Below are 20,000 nucleotides of genomic sequence, written 5' to 3' on the forward strand. Positions count from 1 at the left end.
CTGTCTGTCTGTCTGTATATTAAGAAACTTTACATCACAGAGAGGTGGTCTCCAGTCGCTCGCTGTGACTCATCAATGTGATCAATGTGCGACAGGAAGTGCAGTTCTCTCATCTCATCCTGTGCACTGGCACCGACGGCCCGTTTCCAGGGAAGTTCAACATGGAGGCGTCGCATCAGTCGGCCGTGCAGGCGTACGACGATTTCGTCCAACAGGTGATGCGATGGATACTGGAGGGTCTGCAGGGGGCTAGTGTGTAAGCATGTGTGTGTTAGCATTGTGTGTGTGCGTGCGTGCGTGCGTGTGCAGGTCCAGGCTGCAGACTCGGTGCTGGTCGTGGGCGGAGGGTCGACCGGTGTGGAGATGGCTGCTGAGATCAAGACGGAGTATCCAGACAAGAGGGTGAGGACAACTGACCCTTGACCTTTGAACACATCCTGGTGTCACCATCATGTACTCTGACCTCTGGACCTCAGGTGGTTCTGATCCACTCCAGAATCGCGCTGGCCGACCCGGAGCTACTGCCCAGCGTGAGACAACAGGCCAAAGAGGTTCTGCTGCAGAAAGGGGTGGAGCTTCTGCTGGGTACGTTCACCTGCAACGGGAGGTTTTGTCCGGTTCTGTCCGGTTCTTAATGAACTGCTGACGTGTTCCAGGTCAGAAGGTCAGCGACCTGTCGCAGCTGCAGCTGAACGTCACTCAGAAGAACATGACGGTGACGACGGAGCGAGGAGAAACTCTGAGAACGGACCTGATCATCTGCTGCACCGGACTCAAGGTCAACGCCACCGCGTACGCCTCCAGCTTCTGTGAGCGCGCGCACGCACGCACACACACACACACACACACACACACACACACACACACACACACACACACACACACACACACACACACACACACACACACACACACACACACACACACACACACACACACACACACACACACACACACACACACACACACACACACACAGTCATTGGCCGGCTCTCCTGTCAATCACTCTGAATGTCTGTTTGAAGCCGCCGCCTCCCTGGTCGACGGCGGCGCCCTTAAGGTCAACAAGCACCTGCAGGTTCACGGTTTCTCCAACGTCTTCGCCGTGGGCGACTGCGCAGACGTCAAGGAGCCAAAGATGGCATACCACGCCCAGCTGCACGCCGCCGTCGCCGTGAGCAACATCGCCAACAGTCTGAGGGGGAAGGAGCTGACGTCGTATCACACAGGTGAACACACACACCTGTCTGTGTCAGTCACCTGGTGGAGCGGTGTGTTGGCTGATGGTAATTGTGGTTGCTAGGTAACGTCACCATGTTACTGGCGATGGGTCGAGACGACGGCGTTGGTCAGTTCAACGGACTGAAATTACCTCGACGCCTTGTCGTCATCGGGAAGAGTCGAGATCTGCTACTGTGGAAGAGCTGGAGGGAGATGAGGCAGACACAACCCTGACACGCACGCAAGTTGTTTTTGAGCTGATGAAAATAAAATCTTTAAACTTTATTAATACCGTCTCTGGCCATTTCAACTTTATTTAAACAACTTCATGAAGCACAAAATATTAAAATGTTTCTTTATTATCATAAATATTTTTTTTATTACAGACGTTTGTTTGTCGTCATGTGACTCGTCTCCTGTGACGAGTCGAACTCAGACAGTCGAACACTGAGAACACGATCGATGAAGATAAATTTTCACCGTGTGATCCAGACATAAATATAAAAACGTGTTGAAATTCGTCCAGCAGCCAATCAGCAGCCTTCATACGTCTCAACAATACAGTAACAATAACCAATAAATACTTTAAGGAACTGTTTCCATGGTGACATCTGTCAATCATTTCAAACCACCTGAAATTTAACTGGAACAATTGATTAATAACATAAAAGCACCTGTTTGATCAGAAAGTTCACATCATGATTCAGAGGAAAATAATCAATATGATAAATCAATGTTTGTATTGATCCGATTAAATACAATAAGTGATAAATAGTGAAAATCATCTTTGGTTTTATGAGTGAAATCATCTTAAGGACAATGTCGTCAAACACCCGGTGAGACGAGGAGGCGGGGCCAGTGGGAGGAGGCGGAGCCAGCTGGACCGTGCGTGCGTGTGAGAGTGAACGTGTAACTGACCTCTGACATTTAACGTGCTGTAGTTTTCACGTCAGTTTGATTTTAAAAAGTTGAAAGCTTGAACCTTTGTTAAAATGAGTGTTGAGTCACTGGATCAATAATCTGATCAGATGTTCTGATGATCGATCGGTTCATCGGACGTCCTACTCGCTCTTGTGCGTCCGGGCGTCGTCGTCGCGGTGACGCAGGTACGTCTGGTAGAAGAAGTTGGAGAAGAGCAGCAGGTAGCTCAGGTACATGAGCGACGCCCACACGATGTTGTCGACGCGTGACGGACAGTCGCCCTGCGGCATCCAGCCGTACACCAGCACGCACACCGTCAGCCCCATGGCCATCTGGGTAATCTGAGCGCTGGTGATCAGCACGGCGAAGGGCCGCGGCACGCGCAGGCCGGCGGCGCGTGCCGCGTAGTAGCTGTACATGAGCGCGTGCACCGTGTAGTTCATGGTCATGAACCAGCCGCCGCCTGCGACCAGGTCCTTGTAGGAGAACCAGGAGTAGAGCAGAACTGTGATGTGGTGGTACCAGTGGAGGAAGAGCAGCTTCTGCTTCCTGAGCACGATGAACGCTGTGTCGCCTGCAACACACACACACACACACACACACACACACACACACACACACACACACACACACACACACACACACACACACACACACACACACACACACACACACACACACACACACACACACACACACACACACACACAGAGAGAGAGAGAGAGCGTCAACACACACACACAAACGTAATAAACAGGAACATAGAACCAGAGGAATGTGTCGGAACCCACCGAGCTCCGGAGCTTTGCTCAGGACGAAGGCGTAGGCCCAGAACTTGCTGACCGGTCCGATGTAGAAGCTCTGATCACAGACCGACTGTCTGAAGCCGCTGCTGCTCAGAACGTGGAACATGTAAGAACCGGTTCGCACCGAACCGATGATGCTGAGCACAGAGAGAACAGAACCATGAGAACAGAAACAGGTTTGTGTTTCCATGACGACCTGTCGGCTGCGTTTTGTTCTCACAGGCGAAGTCGCGCCTCAAATCAAAACAAACACGCCCGTCGCCACCCGGGCCACTGCAGTGAAACCAAACACGCCCGAGCTGCTAACTGGCTGTGTGTGTGTGTGTGTGTGTGTGTGTGTGTGTGTGTGTGTCCAGGTGTGTGTGTGTGTGTGTGTGTGTGTGTGTGTGTGTGTGTGTGTCCAGGTGAGTGTGTGTGTGTGTGTGTGTGTGTGTCCAGGTGAGTGTGTGTCCAGGTGAGTGTGTGTGTGTGTTACCTGAACAGAGCCAGGCTCAGTGACCAGAGGACGAGCGGTCGCCGCAGGTTCAGTTTGGGTCGAGGCCTCATGTAGTTCTGACCCGCGAACACCAGGGCGGCGTAAAGAGCACAAAACACGAACGACTTGTTCCTGAAGAGACAAAACATTAAATATCATATTGATGATACACACATGATGACATCATGAGACACTTTATATTATCTTGTTTTTTTTAAATTTTAAATAAAAGAACAAACAATAAGCTGAAGATGAATATGACTTAATGTGTCATATCTTGTGATAATATTAAACTGATTCATATTGATACAAACTGATCGTTCACAGAAACTGTTTCTCAGCAGCTCAAATATTTCCGCGCATATTTGAGGTGATGATGTTTCGTCACCAGCTGTGGGCGTGGCTGGAATGTGGGCGGGGCTGGAATGTGTGAGTCACCGGTTGAACCGCTTGGACCGGATCGTCTCTGTCCCGGGGCTCCACGTGATCCCGAGTGTGTGTGTGTGTGTGTGTGTGTGTTTTTACAAATCTGTGCTTCTCCGAATGAACAGAACCTCCTCCAGAAATCAGACGATTTTAAGGTTTTTTATCTTTTCTGTACATTATCGACTCCAGACTTCGTAAAGTAAATTCTTTTTCTAAATAACTAACATTGATTTCTATGCTTGGCAAAAAAAACCACTCCAAAAATGCACTTTCTTCCGACAGAACCCGCAGATGTTTGAACAGATCACCGCTGTGGCGCCGCCTGCTGGCCGCGCTCGGTCGGTGCGAGGCGCAGCGGGTTGGTGTCGACCGAACCGGTTCAGGTGGAAGTGCGTCCTCACGAGAGTTGGTGGATTTACTGGATTGATGCCGAAACAACAGCCGGGACTCGGGCATCCCGACTCCACCTTCCACTTTACATTACACAGCAGCTGCGTTTTCCGACGACAGATTGAGTTGAAAATAAGTTTGTTTTTCAACGGAGTTCGGAACGAAGCGACGCTGTTTTAGAGAGCGATGTTGCAGTTTGAAGTCAAAGGTCAGAAGAAGAATCTTTAGAATGTTCAGAATCAGAACTCACCAGTTCTCCTTCATCCAGCGGATCGCTCCGGTGTCGTCGAACCGCCGCTCGAAGCTGAACTCGGTCAGCGGCAGCAGCGAGTCGGTCCCGGACCCGAACCCGGTCCCGGTCCCGGTGAAGTTCATGTCGGTGCGTGAGGAGCGAGAGGAGGAGGAGGAGGAGGAGGAAGGATCGTGTCCGTGTCCCGGAGAGACTGATGCTGCCTCACCTGTCTCACCTGTCTAATTAAAGCCCGTCATCAGGGGGCGGGGCCTCGAGGAAACACCTGTTTCATTCATGTTTTCATGTGATGAGTCGCCAGAGGAAAACTCTGATTCAGTCGAAACTGAAAAAGTTAAAACAGAGATTTGATTTGATTTTGAAAATAAAATAAAAGAGACAAAATAAAAAGTTAAAAATAAAACTTAAATTGAGACAGAAAATCTGTTCAGAATAAATGTTGACATTTAATATCGATGTCTTTTATTTTAATAACATTATTTGTTTAAAACAAAGGTTTTATTGTGTTAATGTTGTTATGAAGTTTTGGAAAGTTCATTATTGGGATTTTTCATTTATTTAGAACCAACTCGTCAAATTGTTTTCTTATTTAGCAGAAAATGTCTTCCATGTCCTTTAAGGGAGATTTAGATTTTAAAAAATATATTTAAAAAATTATGCTTTAAACCAGATGTTATGTAATAAAGATTCTTCTGATCCGACGACAACCTGAGCTGGATTTAGCTTTTTGTTTTCTCCTTTTATTAATTTCACCTTCAATCACAGACTAACGTTGAGTTTGATGTCAGGTATTATATTAATGTTTCATCACGTCGCCACCTGATGATCATCAACTTGCAGTTTTCATTTACGTACATTTGATTTATTCCACTGACAGTCTGGAAATTATTGATATTTCATCAGCAAATAATCGAAACAGAAGCTTCAGTGTCGAGTTTCATCAAACTGAGTAAAAATGAGTTTCACGCTTGTTCTGTTTTTAAATCGAATTTATTTTTGTCTCTACGCCTCAAAAGTGACACAAACACGTTTTATGACTCAGTTTACACCTGGAACCAAATCTGATCCGATCACGTTCACACCTGGTGTCGACAGGTGAGTGACTCCAGTTCACGTCTCAGACGAAGAAGAAGAAGTGAAGCTTCTTCTCCTCTTCACTCCTCAGCTGCTTCCCGTGTCATCTGATACATTTGAACATCAGGTGTAAACGGGGTCAAAGTTTCATTACGACCAGAACCTCACAGGAAGTGGACAGTATGTACAGGAAGTGGACAGTATGTACAGGAAGTGGAGAGTATTTACAGGAAGTGGAGAGTACGTACAGCGGTCGAACATTCCTGTCGCAGTGAAGCCCCAAAAAAATGAATCACAGAAACTTGTCGGTCAGGAAACGACTACCAACAGAATAAATAAATCAGATTTCACTCGAACGTTTAGGAGCCGACGATTCCTGAAGCTCAGCGACGCTGCGACGAGCCACACAACGACAATATGCCTTCTGACAAAAACTTTATTTACAAGGATCAGGCTTTCAGACAAACTCCTCCTCGGCGTCACGTCGCAGAGAAAATACACAATGTTACCGGATATGTGAGTAAATATGACTCAGCGAAGGTCAAACCGATCAGCGAAGGTCAAACTGCCCAGCAAAGGTCAAACCGATCAGCGAAGGTCAAACCGATCAGCGAAGTTCAAACTGCCCAGCAAAGGTCAAACCGCCCAGCAAAGGTCAAACCGATCAGCAAAGGTCAAACCGATCAGCGAAGGTCAAACCGATCAGCGAAGTTCAAACCGCCCAGCAAATGTCAAACCGATCAGCAAAGGTCAAACCGATCAGCGAAGGTCAAACCGATCAGCGAAGGTCAAACCGCCCAGCAAAGGTCAAACCGATCAGCAAAGGTCAAACCGATCAGCGAAGGTCAAACCGATCAGCGAAGGTCAAACCGCCCAGCAAAGGTCAAACCGATCAGCAAAGGTCAAACCGATCAGCGAAGGTCAAACTGCCCAGCGAAGGTCAAACCGATCAGCGAAGGTCAAACTGATCAGCGAAGGTCAAACTGCCCAGCGAAGGTCAAACTGCCCAGCGAAGGTCAAACCCGACGTCTCCTCCTCGACTGACGTGGACGAGGAGATGATGACGTCGTCTCTGCTCCTCCTTCCAGAGGCGTTGAGCACGAGGTCTTTAAAGTCAAAGGTCAAGTTTTGATTTACTTTCAAGTTACAAACAGAATCGAGGAGTCTGGAGAAATATCATCTTCTAACAGTGAACGACCGATCGATCAGATTAGTCAGAGAAATGAACCAATGAAAAGAAAAATCTTTTCTGTTCTGAAGAGATTTACAGCAGAAACACGAGCGTCTGGATTCACATGATCTGACTCCAGATTCAGATCATGTGAATCAAGATTATCGTTCAGGATTAACAAGGTTCCATTAACCATTTTATTTTTCATGGAAAAGGTTGACGATTGTTTTTGAACTAAAATCAATATTAATAAAAAAAAACTGTGAGGATCTTTCATTAAAAAAAAGGAACCATGAACTCTACAAACGAGCAGCTGCTCTCTGACGCCACCTGGTGGTGTCTCGCTGTCTGACGCCACCCGCCCGGTGGCCGACGCCAACCGGTGTCCGATGTCCGTCACTGCTCAGTTTTTTACAGGATACGATTAATCGATCAAAGTGTTTTTTGATAATCGATGAATTATTTGTCATTTTCAAGACTAATATTATATTAAATAATAATTTAAATAATATAATAAAATATTTAATGCTTCAGTTTCTCAAATGTGAGAATCTGATGTGTAGTTGAAACAGTTTTTAATTTGTGATGTCACTATTTTCACTTTATTTTGTTTTAATATGATTCAACTTTTTTCAATGTCACTGATCTTTCTGCTCAAAGCTGAGCGACTCGGACACTGACCCCCGGTGGCAGCAGGACGTCACTGCATCCAGATCAGCTGCATGAAGACAGAGGATGATCACATGATCAAACAACTTCCTCCGATCGATCGATGGATCAATAAACTGATCATTAATCACTTTACATGAACTTTACACGGACAGATTCAAACAATATTCAATTTCCAGCATCAGAGAGAAAACGTCAGAAGTTAAAGACAAAACTACTGAGAGAGAAGTTCAGATCGATCAGACACATCGATTCATTGATCTGATGATTTCACGCGTTTCAGCTCGTTGGTCCAGACTTATGACAAAATGATCAGAAGATTCATCAACATTCAAAATAACTACCCTGTTTTTCTGGATGTTTATCAAACATAAAGATCATAATTAATATGAGCTGATGTCAGTCACTTCCTGTGTTTATACAATATTCTATAGTATGTTTTATTTTACAGGTTTTGAATATTAAAGTTTCAGTTCATATTGTTTATTGTGACTTTTAGACTTAATTTCCTTCATTGTTCAGATTCTCAGAACTTGTCGCTCAGTAGTTTGGTCACTGATGAACCTCCGTCCACGCACACACACACGCGCACCAAACACACACACACACACACACACACACACACACACACACACACACACACACACACACACACACACACACACACACACACACACACACAGGGGGGGAGTTTTTTTTCTGTTCGTCTGTTAGTTTGTTCTGGGGAGTTAGTCTCACCCCCCCACCTTTCTTGGTCGCTGCGGCAACACTCCCACGCACTGTGTCTGTCATGTGTGGTTGGCATGGCAACCTGCTCACCATTCGGTCGCTAGGAGAAGCAGAGCGATAGCGACGCAGGAGGTCAGTATCTCTGACAGAGAAACATAGAAGTACCAACAAACAAGACCTGAACCCGGACGGTCCTGGAGGGTCCTGGAAGGTCCTGGAGGGTCCTGGAAGGTCCTGGAAGGTCCTGGAGGGTCCGTGAGGATCCTGGAGGGTCCTCAAGGACCCTCCTGCAGGCTCCTGGAAGATCCAGAAAGGTTCTGGATTTGTTCTGGTGTCAAACTCAATAGTTGTTGATGTTGAAACTTTGTCCCTGAAATGAAGTTCGAACAGAATATAAAGCTTTTGTTGTAAAACTCAGCAGTCGTCTTCAGCTGCTTCCTGCTCAGTGACGAGCGTCTCCAGACCTTGAACGCCTCCGCTCGGCTCAGCCAATCGCAATCCGACTGAGGTTTAACAGAAAAAGGTTTAACGGAGGACGTCAGCCTGCTACCCATGATGCTCTGTGCTGACGGTCGCCGCCTTACGGCGCCTCCTCCTGGTGGCCGCTCTGTTGGTGCGGCTCGTTCCCGTTCTTCTTCCTGCTGCTGCTCTTCGTGGTTGAGGGCGACGAAGACGATGTGACCTTCAGGCTCTTCGACGTCTTAGTGCACCGGATCTTCTCCTTGTTGGCGGCGTCCTGAGGCAGCGTGGGGCTGGAGTGCGCCCTCTGCAGGCCGCCGTCGTCGAACAGTCGTGACTCGAAGGTCGCCAGGTCCTCGTCTCCGCTCGACTGCTTGGCCCGCAGCAGCATGGCGTACGTACCGTAACGGGTTTTCTGTCCAGGATGTCAGAGAAGGAGACGGTTAGTGATGTCACAGGCAGGTGCGTATCAGTGATGTCACAGGTTCGACCTTTGACAATGTGACATCACAGGGCGACGAGTCAGAGTCTCTCTGAAGAACAACAAACCAGTGGCCAGCTGCTGTTAGCTTAGCATAAAGACATTAAACAGGAGGGCCCAGCTAGCCTAGCTTAGCATAAACCCCCACGTTTGTTTTTATTGTTGTAGTCGACTATTCATCTGCACTTAGACACAGTGATATGATTATATTTATCATTTCATATTTGTTGTTATATACAGTATAATAATATATAATATCAAACACTCAACGGATTTTCACAGAAACAACCAGGAAACTGGAGGAAGGTTCAGAAAACGAGCAGCAGCTCATCATAGAGTTCTGTTCCTGAAAGTGTGTGAGCGTGTGTGAGTGTGTGTGTCTGTGTGTGTGTGTGTGTACGTGGATGTGTGTGTGTGTGTTAAGACACCACAGACTGAATCAGCGACAGTTTATGATGAAGACGAGCAGAAGGAGATGAAGTCTGAGCTCAGACTCCACAAGAAACATGAAACACATCGAACTGACGATCACATTTACACACGATGATACTGTAGTATATTGTAGGATATTGAAGTATAATGTAGTATATTATAGTATACTGTAGAATGTTGTAGTATACTGTAGTGTATTGTAGTATACTGTAGAATGTTGGAGTATACTGTAGTACACTGTAGTATATTGAAGTATGCTGAAGTATATTGTAGTATACCGTAATATATTGTAGTACACTGTAGTATATTGAAGTATGCTGAAGTATATTGTAGTATACCGTAATATATTGTAGTACACTGTAGTATATTGAAGTATATTGTAGTATACCGTAATATATTGTAGTATACTGTAGTATATTGAAGTATACTGTAGTATACTGTAGAATGTTGTATTTTGAGCTAAAATAAGATTAAAACAATAAATAATGTTAAAGATGAAACTGATTATTATTTTTCAACGTTTTCGTGAATTAATTTGAATAACTGTTTAGTGAAAATCTGAAGTTGTAACTTATATCTAAATTCAAAACCTTTTGTTTTGTCATCTCATCATCTGAGAACTATCAAAAATACAAAAACAGAAAAATGAGCCTGAACCAATGAGCAGTGAGTTTTCTTGTCGTCACCTCAAACTCCAGATATTCCTGTCGGAGTTTCTGCTCCTCCAACTCACGACCTCTGACCTTGCGGTCCAGCGGCGAGGCCGTGAGCTCAGCCTGCTCGGAGGAAACCGCCCTGAAGCGGCTCTCGTGAGACTTCACCTGCTCCTCCTATCGAGACAAAGCAAAGGATTCTGGGAGTTTGTGTCGTTTCCCGTTCGTATCCCTGTGAGTTTACCCAGAAACCCCAGCGACCCTCCGTCGTCTGTACCTGCGACAGTTTGGTGTTGGATCCCGGCAGCAGAGGGCGACTGAATCTCTTCTGAGAGCCGATCGCCGCCGGGAAAGGCGGAGCCGAGAACATGGCCGCCACCACGTTGATGCGCGTGATCCACGACTGCATCTGTTCGGCGTTCCTACGGGAAGAACACGGAGAGGACGTCAGGGACATGTGACACAGCTGAGGCCTCAGGTGTCCGCACCAGAACCAGAACCAGAAGCGTAAAGAATAAGAGAATCTCACGGAGCCTGGAACAGGAACACCCTCCAGTCGGCCGTCCGCAGGTAGAACACGTTGGGCCTCTTGCTGTAGTCGGCCGCCCTCATGGCCAGAGAGTGATGGATGGACACGGCGTTCTTCACGTCCTCCTCCGTCAAGTCTCGCTCAGCGCGGTACTCGTCCTGTCGGCCAATCACAGAGCAGCTGGCTGTAGGTTTCTTCTCTTTGTTCAATTCAGTGAAAGTCGTTAAACGTTCAGAGCTTATATCTAAACTGATCGGTTCCGTCTCTGGCCCAACATCAGTCTTAAAAAATATACCGGCGTGGTGTGTGTGAGACAAAGAGGCTGCTGGGAAATGAAGTTCATGTGTTTACCTTCTGCAGGTAGAGCACCAGGCCCTTCAGCATCGCGTAGAAAGACTTCCAGCCCCTCTTTCCCCGCGGCGCTGCGACAAACAAGGCATCATGGGAAATGATTACATCACAAGTTAATGTGAGACCAAAGAACCGTCTTGACCTCGTCTCATCAGATTCACACATACTTCTCTTTCCGTCGGGGTCGGCGTGGACCTTGCGGACCAGGAAGCCGTTCTTGTAGAGCTCGCCGTCGACCTGCTGGGCCACGCCCACCAGCGGGTTCCCTCCGGTCCCCAGTCGTTTCATGGTGTGGGAGGCGGAGTCTGTTCGGACGTCGGCCAGCTCCGACATCGACTTCCTCAGCTCCTCTTCGTCGCTTCAGACAAGAGAGAAGACGAGAAAGACGACGGTCAGGTTCAGTGAACGCACCGTGACCTCACTTCCTCTCAGAGTCTCTGACCATGGTCTCAACAACAGTTTGTCTTTTTAACAAAAGTTATTTTTTCAGGACATTTGACTACGGAAGCCCAGAGGGGCCAGTGAGTTTGTTGTTGTAATACGTGTGTATATATATATATATATATATATATATAAAATATAAAGTCAGTGTGTGTCATCATCTTATTTCAACATTTCATTTCCTTTTGTTTTTCAAATGTCTGAGGGAGGACAGATGCTTAACACTAACAAGACGCCTGTGTGTGTGTGTGTGTGTGTGTGTGTGTGTGTGTGTGTGTCTGTGTGCATCCACAGTAAAGCATGGGCGTTGGGATGCTGACCTGTAATTACAAAGAGGAAAGAAGCAGTTGCCATGGCAACAGAGGCTTAAATATGGGAGTCAGGGCAGCACAGACACACACAGACACACACACACACACCCACACACAGTGTGATGGTTCACACGTTGAGAGGAACTCACATGGTCCACTGCAGCTTCTCGTTCTTGATGGAACTGTAGAGAGACTGAGGAGACACAACAGAGTCAGAGAGGGTGTGTGTCTATTTCTGTGTGTGTTTCTGTGTGCGTGTGTTTCTATGTGTGTTTCTGTGTGTGTGTATGTGTGTGTGTGTGTGTGTGCGTGCAGTGACTGTATATACAGACGATCTATGCCTCCTGGTCAGTAACATGTGACAGGTTCTGGTGGTTCTACCTTCTTCTTGCGACTGTGCAGGTGCTGCTGTCCGTCCTGGGTTTTTCCCAGCAGGTCGGGGAACGCCAGCGGTTTGAGGGAGCGGGAGCGGGGGGTTCTGGGGTACCTGAACGGGTCGGTGTCCCTCGAGTCCCGCCCGCTCCGGACCGAGCAGAGCGACCTGGACCGCACGCGGCCCGAGGAGTGGATGCTGTTGACGCCGATCATCGTCCGGACGATCGGATCGTTCAGAGTCTTAAGGATAAAGAGCAGATCCACGGACTGCCCCTGAACGCAACACAAACCCCCCTCAACAGATGTTTCACTTTGAGCAGAAGTGATTCAGTCTCTTCAACGTCACAGGAACTCAGACGTGATTCCTCTCGTCACTAACTTTAGATTCTGGTCCAGAAAAACAAGGAAACATGACGCTCCTCAGACGAGGAGGTTTAAAATAGAGAGAGTGTGATGACGGCTGGTTGCGATTGATCGTGTCCTCAGAGCTCGGCCTGATGCATTATGGATCCAGCTCGATTCATTATGTATAAAATCACAGCAGCTGCTCGGAGGCGAAACCAGGGAAACAACGAGACTCCGCCTCCTTATGGTTTATCTACAGATTCTGTTTCGTCACATTCAAAGTGAAAACTAAAAGATTTCAACAAAAATCACAACAATCAGAGAAAAGAAGATAATTACTGATAAAGATTAATCAGCTGTTACTGATCAATAACTCTGATATTAGTTGTAATAACAATTAGGAAGTAAAAGATATTCAGAGTTATGTTTTTATAATCTTTCTGATTTAGTTTAAAGCCTCAAAGTCAGAATATTTTTATCACAGTAAACGATGTCATGATTTAATGTGGAAGTTTATAATAAACACTGTGATAATACTTATATCAAGATATTATTCATACCCGCAAATGTGATTTACAGTTAAAGCTATAATTTCCACTGTTTTTCTCACATGAATAAGTTAATAACTGTACAAGATGAAAGTTTAACATTAAATATTATTACAGTAAAATACAGAGAAAAATCTATATTCTTCTCAGGATTGTTGTTAAAATTATTGATTCTCCCCCCTTTGAATGAATCCAGTTCAAATCTGTCACGAGAATTAATGTTCCAGTCGAGCGTCGCTTCCTGTTCAAGTATCATCAAACAGGTCAGAGCGTCACGTTGACACACACTCCTTCACTGAGTGTGTGTGTGTGTGTGTGAGTGTGTGTTAGAGTCTAATCCATCAGCGGCTCAGAGACGTGATGATGTGAAATCCATCAGCTCAGAACAACGACACAAACAATCTGCCAAAAAAAATCCATAGCAAAAAAAACTCTGATCTTCTTCTGTTGTTGTTGTTGAACGTCCTGGTGCAGAGGAGGAGGAGGAGGAGGAGGAGGATGGGGGGGTGACGAAGGAGGAGGTGATGATGATGGAGGAGAATCCCCGGACTGCAGCTTAATCTGCGTGACGGAGGAAACACATCAGCAGCTTCACATCCCAAACAGAGACGAGGAAAAACAGGGAGGCAGGGGCGAGCGAGCACATCCACACACGCAGACAGAGAGAGAGAGAGAGAGACAGAGGGAGAGAGGGGGAGCGAGAGAGAGACAGCACCCCAAAACTGACGTCAGCTTCTTCCTGACGGAAGAGAGGAGGAGGAGGGGAGGGGGGATGAAGTGATGACGTGTTTAGAGAGAGAGAGAGAGTTTCTCCTGTTGCACAAGAACAAAAAATGAGAGAGAGAATCGTCTTCGTCCTCCAACTTTACCCCCACTCCTCTTCTTCTTCTTCTTCTCCTCCTCCGCTCAGTGTCGTTGTCCTCCGTCAGGTGAGCTCACTCCTCCTCCTCCTCTTCTTCTTCTTCTTCTTCTCTGCTCGTGGTTGTCGTCCTCCGCCAGGTGAGCTCACTCCTCCTCTTCTTCACCTCTTTTTTTCCTCTTCTCTCCACCGAGACTCTGAACTGTGGAGGACTGTTGCTCGCTCGCCCCTCCTCTCCCTCCCCCTCTCTCTCTCACTGCGCATTTTCTCTCAGCTGCAGCAGCCAATCAGAGCGCAAGGACAGGAGCTTCAGCCCGCCCCCCGTGCTCCTCAGAACTGCCAATCATGTGAGGATTCACAGAGCTGAATGTAAATATGGACGCGACTCTGTGTGTGTGTGTGTGTGTGTGTGTCTCTCTGTGTGTGTGTGTGTGTGTGTGTGTCTCTGTGTGTGTGTGTGTGTGTGTGTGTGTGTGTGTGTGTCTCTCTGTGTGTGTGTGTGTGTGTGTGTGTGTCTCTGTGTATGTGTGTGTGTGTGTGTGTGTGTGTGTCGTACCTTTAGCAGATCTTTAGGAAAGTCTTTCCCATCGTTCAGACCTTCCAGGTTGGAGACGAACTGACTGCAGGACATCCTCTTCCCCACGTTCTGCACACGCGCACACACACACACACACACACACACACACACACTTATTAGTTAAAAACAAAACTTTTGTCACAAACAGAAGAAAGTCAAAGATAAAATCCGACTCACGTTTCCATGAAGGTCAGAGTTCAGCAGCATCACGGCACAGGTCAGAGTGTGGACGCTGTCTGAGAGACAGACAGGTGAGAGAGAGACAGGTGAGAGACAGACAGGTTAGACTGACAAGTAAGCAGTCAGGCAGACAGACAGACAGACACACAGGTGAGAGACAGACAGGTGAGAGAGAGACAGGTGAGAGAGACAGACAGGTACCTTCAGTGTTCACTCTCTCAGAGTTACATCGTCTGTATCTCCTGGAGAAGTGAGCGAGGACTCTCTCTCTCTCCTGAGTTTCTCCAATCAGAGCAAAGTGTCCCAGGAACGACCTGCAGCCACGGCAACGGCAACGGCAACGACAACAACAACAACACTTCATCAGTCTCAGTCACGTGATCAGTTCCCTCTCTTTCAGCTCTGTGGTTGGTCTCCTCCTCCAGTCTGTCAGAGAAACTCTACTTCCTGTATCTTTCACATTAAAAGCCTCCAGTAGCTCAGATGACACATTCTGCATCAGACCAGTTTCATTGACGGATAATAAAAACATCTGTAATAAATCATCTCCTGTCTCAAATGAGGGGGTGAACTGACCTGAGCGCCTGGTCGATGGTCAGACCGGTGAAGTTAAAATTTCTCAGATATTCCTCCGCCACCTTCTGGCTGAACTCGTTACTGCAGACACACAAACACACGTCAGACAAACCTGCTGAAGCACAAGACACGTGAACACACCACCGGACGCCACCGGACACCCACTTCTTGCCGAGGTGTCGGGCCACGTCAGACTTCCTGAAGCCGTCCAGGTGGTACAGGCGCTTGGCGAGACGCTTGGCGGCCTGCAGGTCGGCCTTGGTGCCGTTGGCCAACGCATCGTCGCTGCAACCGAGCGCCAGGCGCTCCGCCACGTCGGCCTGCGGGTACAGCAGCTCGGGAGGCCGGTTCACCAGACGCTCCCTGACAAAACACACATACACACACAGTGTTATCTCAGGACTCTCACATCCTTTTTCTTTGTTCTGTAAACTGACGAGAGGCTTCACTTCCTGTTCCTCCTGAAAACAGAACCAATCAGACGCTGAGAAAAGAAATGATCAGGTTATTATCATGTTTCCTCATTATACAGACTAAATATATATGCAGTACAGGTCATAAGCCCCGCCCCCTACATGTCATGTGAGGTCGTTCTTATCACAGATGTTTGTTCATATGTTCATGTTTCTGATCACTTTGTTTCTCATCAGTTCTTTGATGATATAAAAACGGGGCTGAGTGATGATTGGCAGCTGACACTGACTCAGGATTGGTCGAGAGCGTGTGTGGGCGTCGACACCACAACTCCACTCCACAATTACTACTGTCTTTATATACATTCACTCATGTTTTTTTATATCTCTTGTTTATGCCTGTTCTAATTTTTTCATTTCACTGGCGAATAAAAGACAAACTCTTATTTTGACATCGTTCAGACGGTCAAACAGCTTCATCATCTACACTGAGAATATTTCCATATGTTCATTCATGAGTGAGTCTGAGCGTGTTGCCTCAGTCTGAGTCTATTTAGAACCTTGGAGTTTCTGTTCACTCTCAGCATCAATACTAGCTCATCGACTCTCATGTCACCGACCCGAATTTAACGCACCTCTCTGTCGTCGGTGCTGCAGGAACCAGTCCGTTCTCCATCAGACGTCCGTCAGCAACCTCGGTTTGAATCAGTGACTTTTAAAAGTGAAAACTAACCATGAACAGGAAGTGATGTCAGAGTGTGACCGAGAGTAAGAAAGTGGGAAGTGGTTGAACTTCCCTTCGTGAGCTCCAGCTTCCCTGTTCAACATGGACCTCGTCATACAGGAGATCAGGTTCCTTAAAGGAGGGACTCATTAAATATCACTGTATCATAACGCAAGGCATTCCTGGCTCCACCCCTTTGTCCAGATCCACTACAACATTTCATGGATTCTTTCTTGCTCCATGTTCCATCATCCACAAAGTTCACTGGAAATCTGTTAAGGAGATTTCATCCTGCTGACAGACAAACAACCGACCAGACAACCGACGACCGACGACCTCTCCATCACCATGAGACTCTGTGGTGATGAGCCTGTGTGACTCTGGACAACCAGACCTCCTAAGTTTTCTGTTTTTCTGGGGAAAGACTCGTCCACGAAGAGCAGATTCATGTAGAATGTGGCCCAGAGATATGTGCTATTTAACAAACGGCCACAGGGGGCGCTGCAGCATGATGGACTGTCCATCACACCTGTGAGTATCCTCGGTGGGCGGCGACCTCGCCGGGAGCGTGAGGCGGATGTAGATCCTCGGTGGCAGCGGCCTCGCCGGGAGCGTGAGGCGGATGTAGATCCTCGGTGGGCGGCGGCCTCGCCGGGAGCGTGAGGCGTTTCCTGCTGCGTGGACCAGACAGGAGTGACTGAGTGTGACTGCGGATGTTTCTGTTCTTCCTCCGCCAACACGAGTCGTTCGTCCAGGACAGAAATAACATCATCAGCAGCAGCAGCAGCAGCAGCAGCAGCAGCAGCCGGGGAACTTCACTCAGCACGACGCCAGGAAACTCATGTGTCTTTTACCCAGCAGCCACTGGGGCCGCTCCACCTCCGATCTGTGTCTAGTGTGTCATCGCTGTGTAGTAAATACAGGGACCATGTAAAACCATCTGCTGCTCAGTTGTACAGGAAACTTTTAGTCTTCTGTTACAACTTCAGACCAGACGGAGCTGGAACATGATCCCAAATATCTGATTCACTTTCATCGAAGGAGAGACAAATGAAAACAGAAGAAGTATCTGAAATAAGACCAGTTCAATCCACGGGTCAGAGGAAAACTCTTCACCACAAGTCAGAGATGACAGATGGAGACGGAACGTCAGAGAGAAAAACACGAGTGACATCAAAAGACTGAAAAGAGGAAAAAGCAGAAACAAATATAGAGAGAGAGAAACTGTTATTATCCAGGGTGTGTCCGTCAGCTGACCACAACAACACACACCAACACACTGACCACAACATCAACACACATTTTCCTCTGGTCAGACTCAGACACAGTTTCTGTCTTTGAGTTTCACGCTGCAGAGTCCTAGTTTAAAGCTCCAGTGTGTCATTTTTTAAATTTTCTGGCGCCATCTTGCAAAAACCGCAACCAACTGAGCGACCGACGGGACACTTTATGGCGGTGCACCACCGATTCCATTTCCGGTTTCCAGCAGCGTCTGAAAATTGTATGCGAATGCGACATATTCTGGAGCGTTTAGTTCAACAACCGTATTCATCACGTAGTAGAAACATGGAGACTCACACGGAGGTCAGTCCACCTCATGAACTATATTTAATCATATATGAACAGAGTAATGGACAATATATTAAATTTCTGTGAATAAGTTCTTCTAAATATTACACACTGCAGCTTCAAGCTATTTTGTTGTGGAGTTCCACAGGGCTCCACTCTCGAGCCCCTGGCTCTTTGCTGTGTGCCAGAACCTAACAACTCCCCTGAGATTGTCTACCATCACTGAAAACCACAGATGTAAAGAAATCCATAATGGAAATAATCACCATTTATTTCAAATAACTTTCCTCTTTGTCAGAGCGCCCTCTAGTGTTTGTGATGTATCCATAAAAAAATAAATAATAATCTGTTTGAACATCATGAACCAATGATGTTGACGTCATCTCCTGACGTCACTGACGTTCCCGGCGGTAGCAGAGCAAGAAGAACATTCCAGGCTTTTCAAAAACTTCCAAGGACCTACCCCCACCCCAAAGGGAAATTGAATTCAAAGCGTTTTAAAACTTCTCCAGACTCACCTGTACACGGCTGGGTAGGGAGGGGCGTACATGTACCTGTCCTCCAGAGCCCCGCCCCCCCAGCACAGCAGGTAGCTCGCCATGGTGACGTGGCCCCGCCCACTCTCACGCCCAGCCTGTGGCCGACAGCAGCCGCCAATCGAACAACATCCACATCGACACCTCGGGTCTGAGGAGGCGTTACTGGGGGAAACGGAGTGATGTCAGTGGTCTGATGACATCATAGGAACAGGACCAGCGACATCATCAGGCTGTGTCAGTTTCCTGTCTGGTGAAGATCGTCTCCTCCGCTCGGATCCGTGTGTTTTCACTTGTCCTCCTTCGTCTGGTGAACATTTCCTCTTCACCGATCGGTCAGCTCCTTCCTCCTCCTCCTCCCCCTCTTTCTTTATTCTTCTCTTTATTTGCCGCCGGCTTCTCCCTGAACAACTTCACCACACAACTTTCTCTCCGTCTCCTCCTGCCCTCTCGTCCATCAGCTGGGTTATTTTCCTCCACTGAGGCGAAGGAGGTATGTGCTTCCTCCCCCGTTTGACGCGGGACGCCCCTCCCCCACTCCTCCTCCTCGTCCTCCCTCTGTCCTCTCCTTCCCCTCTTCCTCTCTTTGTCTCCTCTCACCTTCCTCTCACTCCTGAAAGCGTTCTATCTTTTTTTAATTTCCACAAATAACAAGCTGCATATTTGATTTTCAGCATTTAATCAAACCAGGACGAATAAAACTTAGAGAAGTCAAACTTCTGAACTCATAAAATATGAACTCTCAAACATGGTTTTGAAACATGAAACGTTTCTGTCTTTATTTTATTTATTGAAAAAAAAGTTTTTTATTTAATTTTACTGCATCTTTTGTTATGAAAAGTTTTATTAGAAGCAAAATAAAAGTTATTAGGTTTTAAGTCTTTTTAAAAAAGGAATAAAAATTATAATATATAAATTAGTTTGGTCTTGTACTGAGCTTGTTTTAATAAAACAGCATCAACTCGACTAAACGGAATTTAAACTTGTATAAAAACTGAAAACTACGACTCTATTTACAGCTAAACTGAAAATCTGTTTTTTTCTTCTTTGTCCTGGATCGTTGGAAAATGAATCTTTGTCTTTTGAATTGATGTTCGGCAGACAAGACTTCAGAAGAATCTCTTTGTCTAACGAGAAGAACCTTTGATATATATATTGATTATAGAACAGAACAGAACAACACACTGACACTGAGTCCATGAAGAATCACGGAGCTGAGTCGACACAGTTACAGACAGAACTCACACAGAGTGAAAGCAGGTCAGTGGTCAGGGGTCAGAGGTCAGAGGTCAGCACACCCAGACAACAGATGGAAAAGATTCACATGAATGAAGAGGAGGAGGAGGATTCAGTGAAAAGATTTCAGAGTTGGTTTTCAGGGAGCGTCTCTGGTTTTCTGACAGGAGTGGGAGGTCTTTCCTTCCAATCGCTGGCTGAAGGAATCCATCTGGAATTTCCCTCTATAGGCTGATACAACTGTGTGTGTCTGTGTGTGTGTGTGTGTGATCC

The 20,000-nt window shown here is 46.8% G+C and overlaps 3 protein-coding genes across 10 annotated transcripts in view; 1 reads left to right on the plus strand and 2 right to left on the minus strand.

The window, feature by feature from the left end:
• The window catches only part of aifm2 (apoptosis inducing factor mitochondria associated 2), a 3,622-nt gene extending 2,116 nt beyond the window's left edge, over positions 1-1,506 (plus strand). For both annotated transcript variants that reach the window (XM_035606529.2, XM_035606528.2), the window contains exons 4-9: positions 96-215; positions 310-402; positions 477-585; positions 657-809; positions 1,026-1,229; positions 1,304-1,506. In XM_035606529.2, the coding sequence (XP_035462422.1) occupies positions 96-215; positions 310-402; positions 477-585; positions 657-809; positions 1,026-1,229; positions 1,304-1,455 (831 nt within the window). In that variant the 3' untranslated portion in view covers positions 1,456-1,506. The remainder of the gene's footprint in view (positions 1-95; positions 216-309; positions 403-476; positions 586-656; positions 810-1,025; positions 1,230-1,303) is intronic.
• A 56-nt stretch (positions 1,507-1,562) lies between these two features.
• Positions 1,563-4,773, minus strand: LOC118283998 (elongation of very long chain fatty acids protein 6-like). The gene is made up of 4 exons (XM_035606530.2): positions 4,490-4,773; positions 3,424-3,555; positions 2,934-3,085; positions 1,563-2,716 (listed from the first exon to the last, which is right to left on the minus strand). Exons 1-4 carry the CDS (start codon positions 4,612-4,614, stop codon positions 2,283-2,285), a joined length of 843 nt encoding a protein of 280 aa, XP_035462423.2. The 5' UTR covers positions 4,615-4,773; the 3' UTR covers positions 1,563-2,282.
• A 687-nt stretch (positions 4,774-5,460) lies between these two features.
• LOC118283992 overlaps positions 5,461-20,000 on the minus strand; it is a 26,702-nt gene continuing 12,162 nt past the window's right edge. For 2 of the 7 annotated variants that reach the window (XM_035606509.2, XM_035606507.2), the window contains exons 8-20: positions 18,474-18,656; positions 15,415-15,612; positions 15,250-15,330; positions 14,875-14,987; positions 14,671-14,729; positions 14,473-14,562; positions 11,939-11,982; positions 11,205-11,395; positions 11,038-11,108; positions 10,687-10,844; positions 10,435-10,579; positions 10,191-10,334; positions 5,461-9,006 (exon numbers count right to left, since the gene is read on the minus strand). In XM_035606509.2, coding sequence (XP_035462402.2) covers positions 8,713-9,006; positions 10,191-10,334; positions 10,435-10,579; positions 10,687-10,844; positions 11,038-11,108; positions 11,205-11,395; positions 11,939-11,982; positions 14,473-14,562; positions 14,671-14,729; positions 14,875-14,987; positions 15,250-15,330; positions 15,415-15,612; positions 18,474-18,656 — 1,771 coding nt within the window. In that variant the 3' untranslated portion in view covers positions 5,461-8,712. Of the gene's footprint in view, positions 9,007-10,190; positions 10,335-10,434; positions 10,580-10,686; positions 10,845-11,037; positions 11,109-11,204; positions 11,396-11,938; positions 11,983-12,389; positions 13,619-14,472; positions 14,563-14,670; positions 14,730-14,874; positions 14,988-15,249; positions 15,331-15,414; positions 15,613-18,473; positions 18,657-20,000 lie in introns of those variants that run through there. The other 5 variants (XR_004784738.2, XR_004784737.2, XR_004784736.2 and 2 more) reach the window with 5 other exon arrangements.

This window comes from Scophthalmus maximus, chromosome 10 (genome assembly GCF_022379125.1).
Source record: "Scophthalmus maximus strain ysfricsl-2021 chromosome 10, ASM2237912v1, whole genome shotgun sequence".
In the NCBI taxonomy this organism is placed as follows: domain Eukaryota; kingdom Metazoa; phylum Chordata; class Actinopteri; order Pleuronectiformes; family Scophthalmidae; genus Scophthalmus; species Scophthalmus maximus.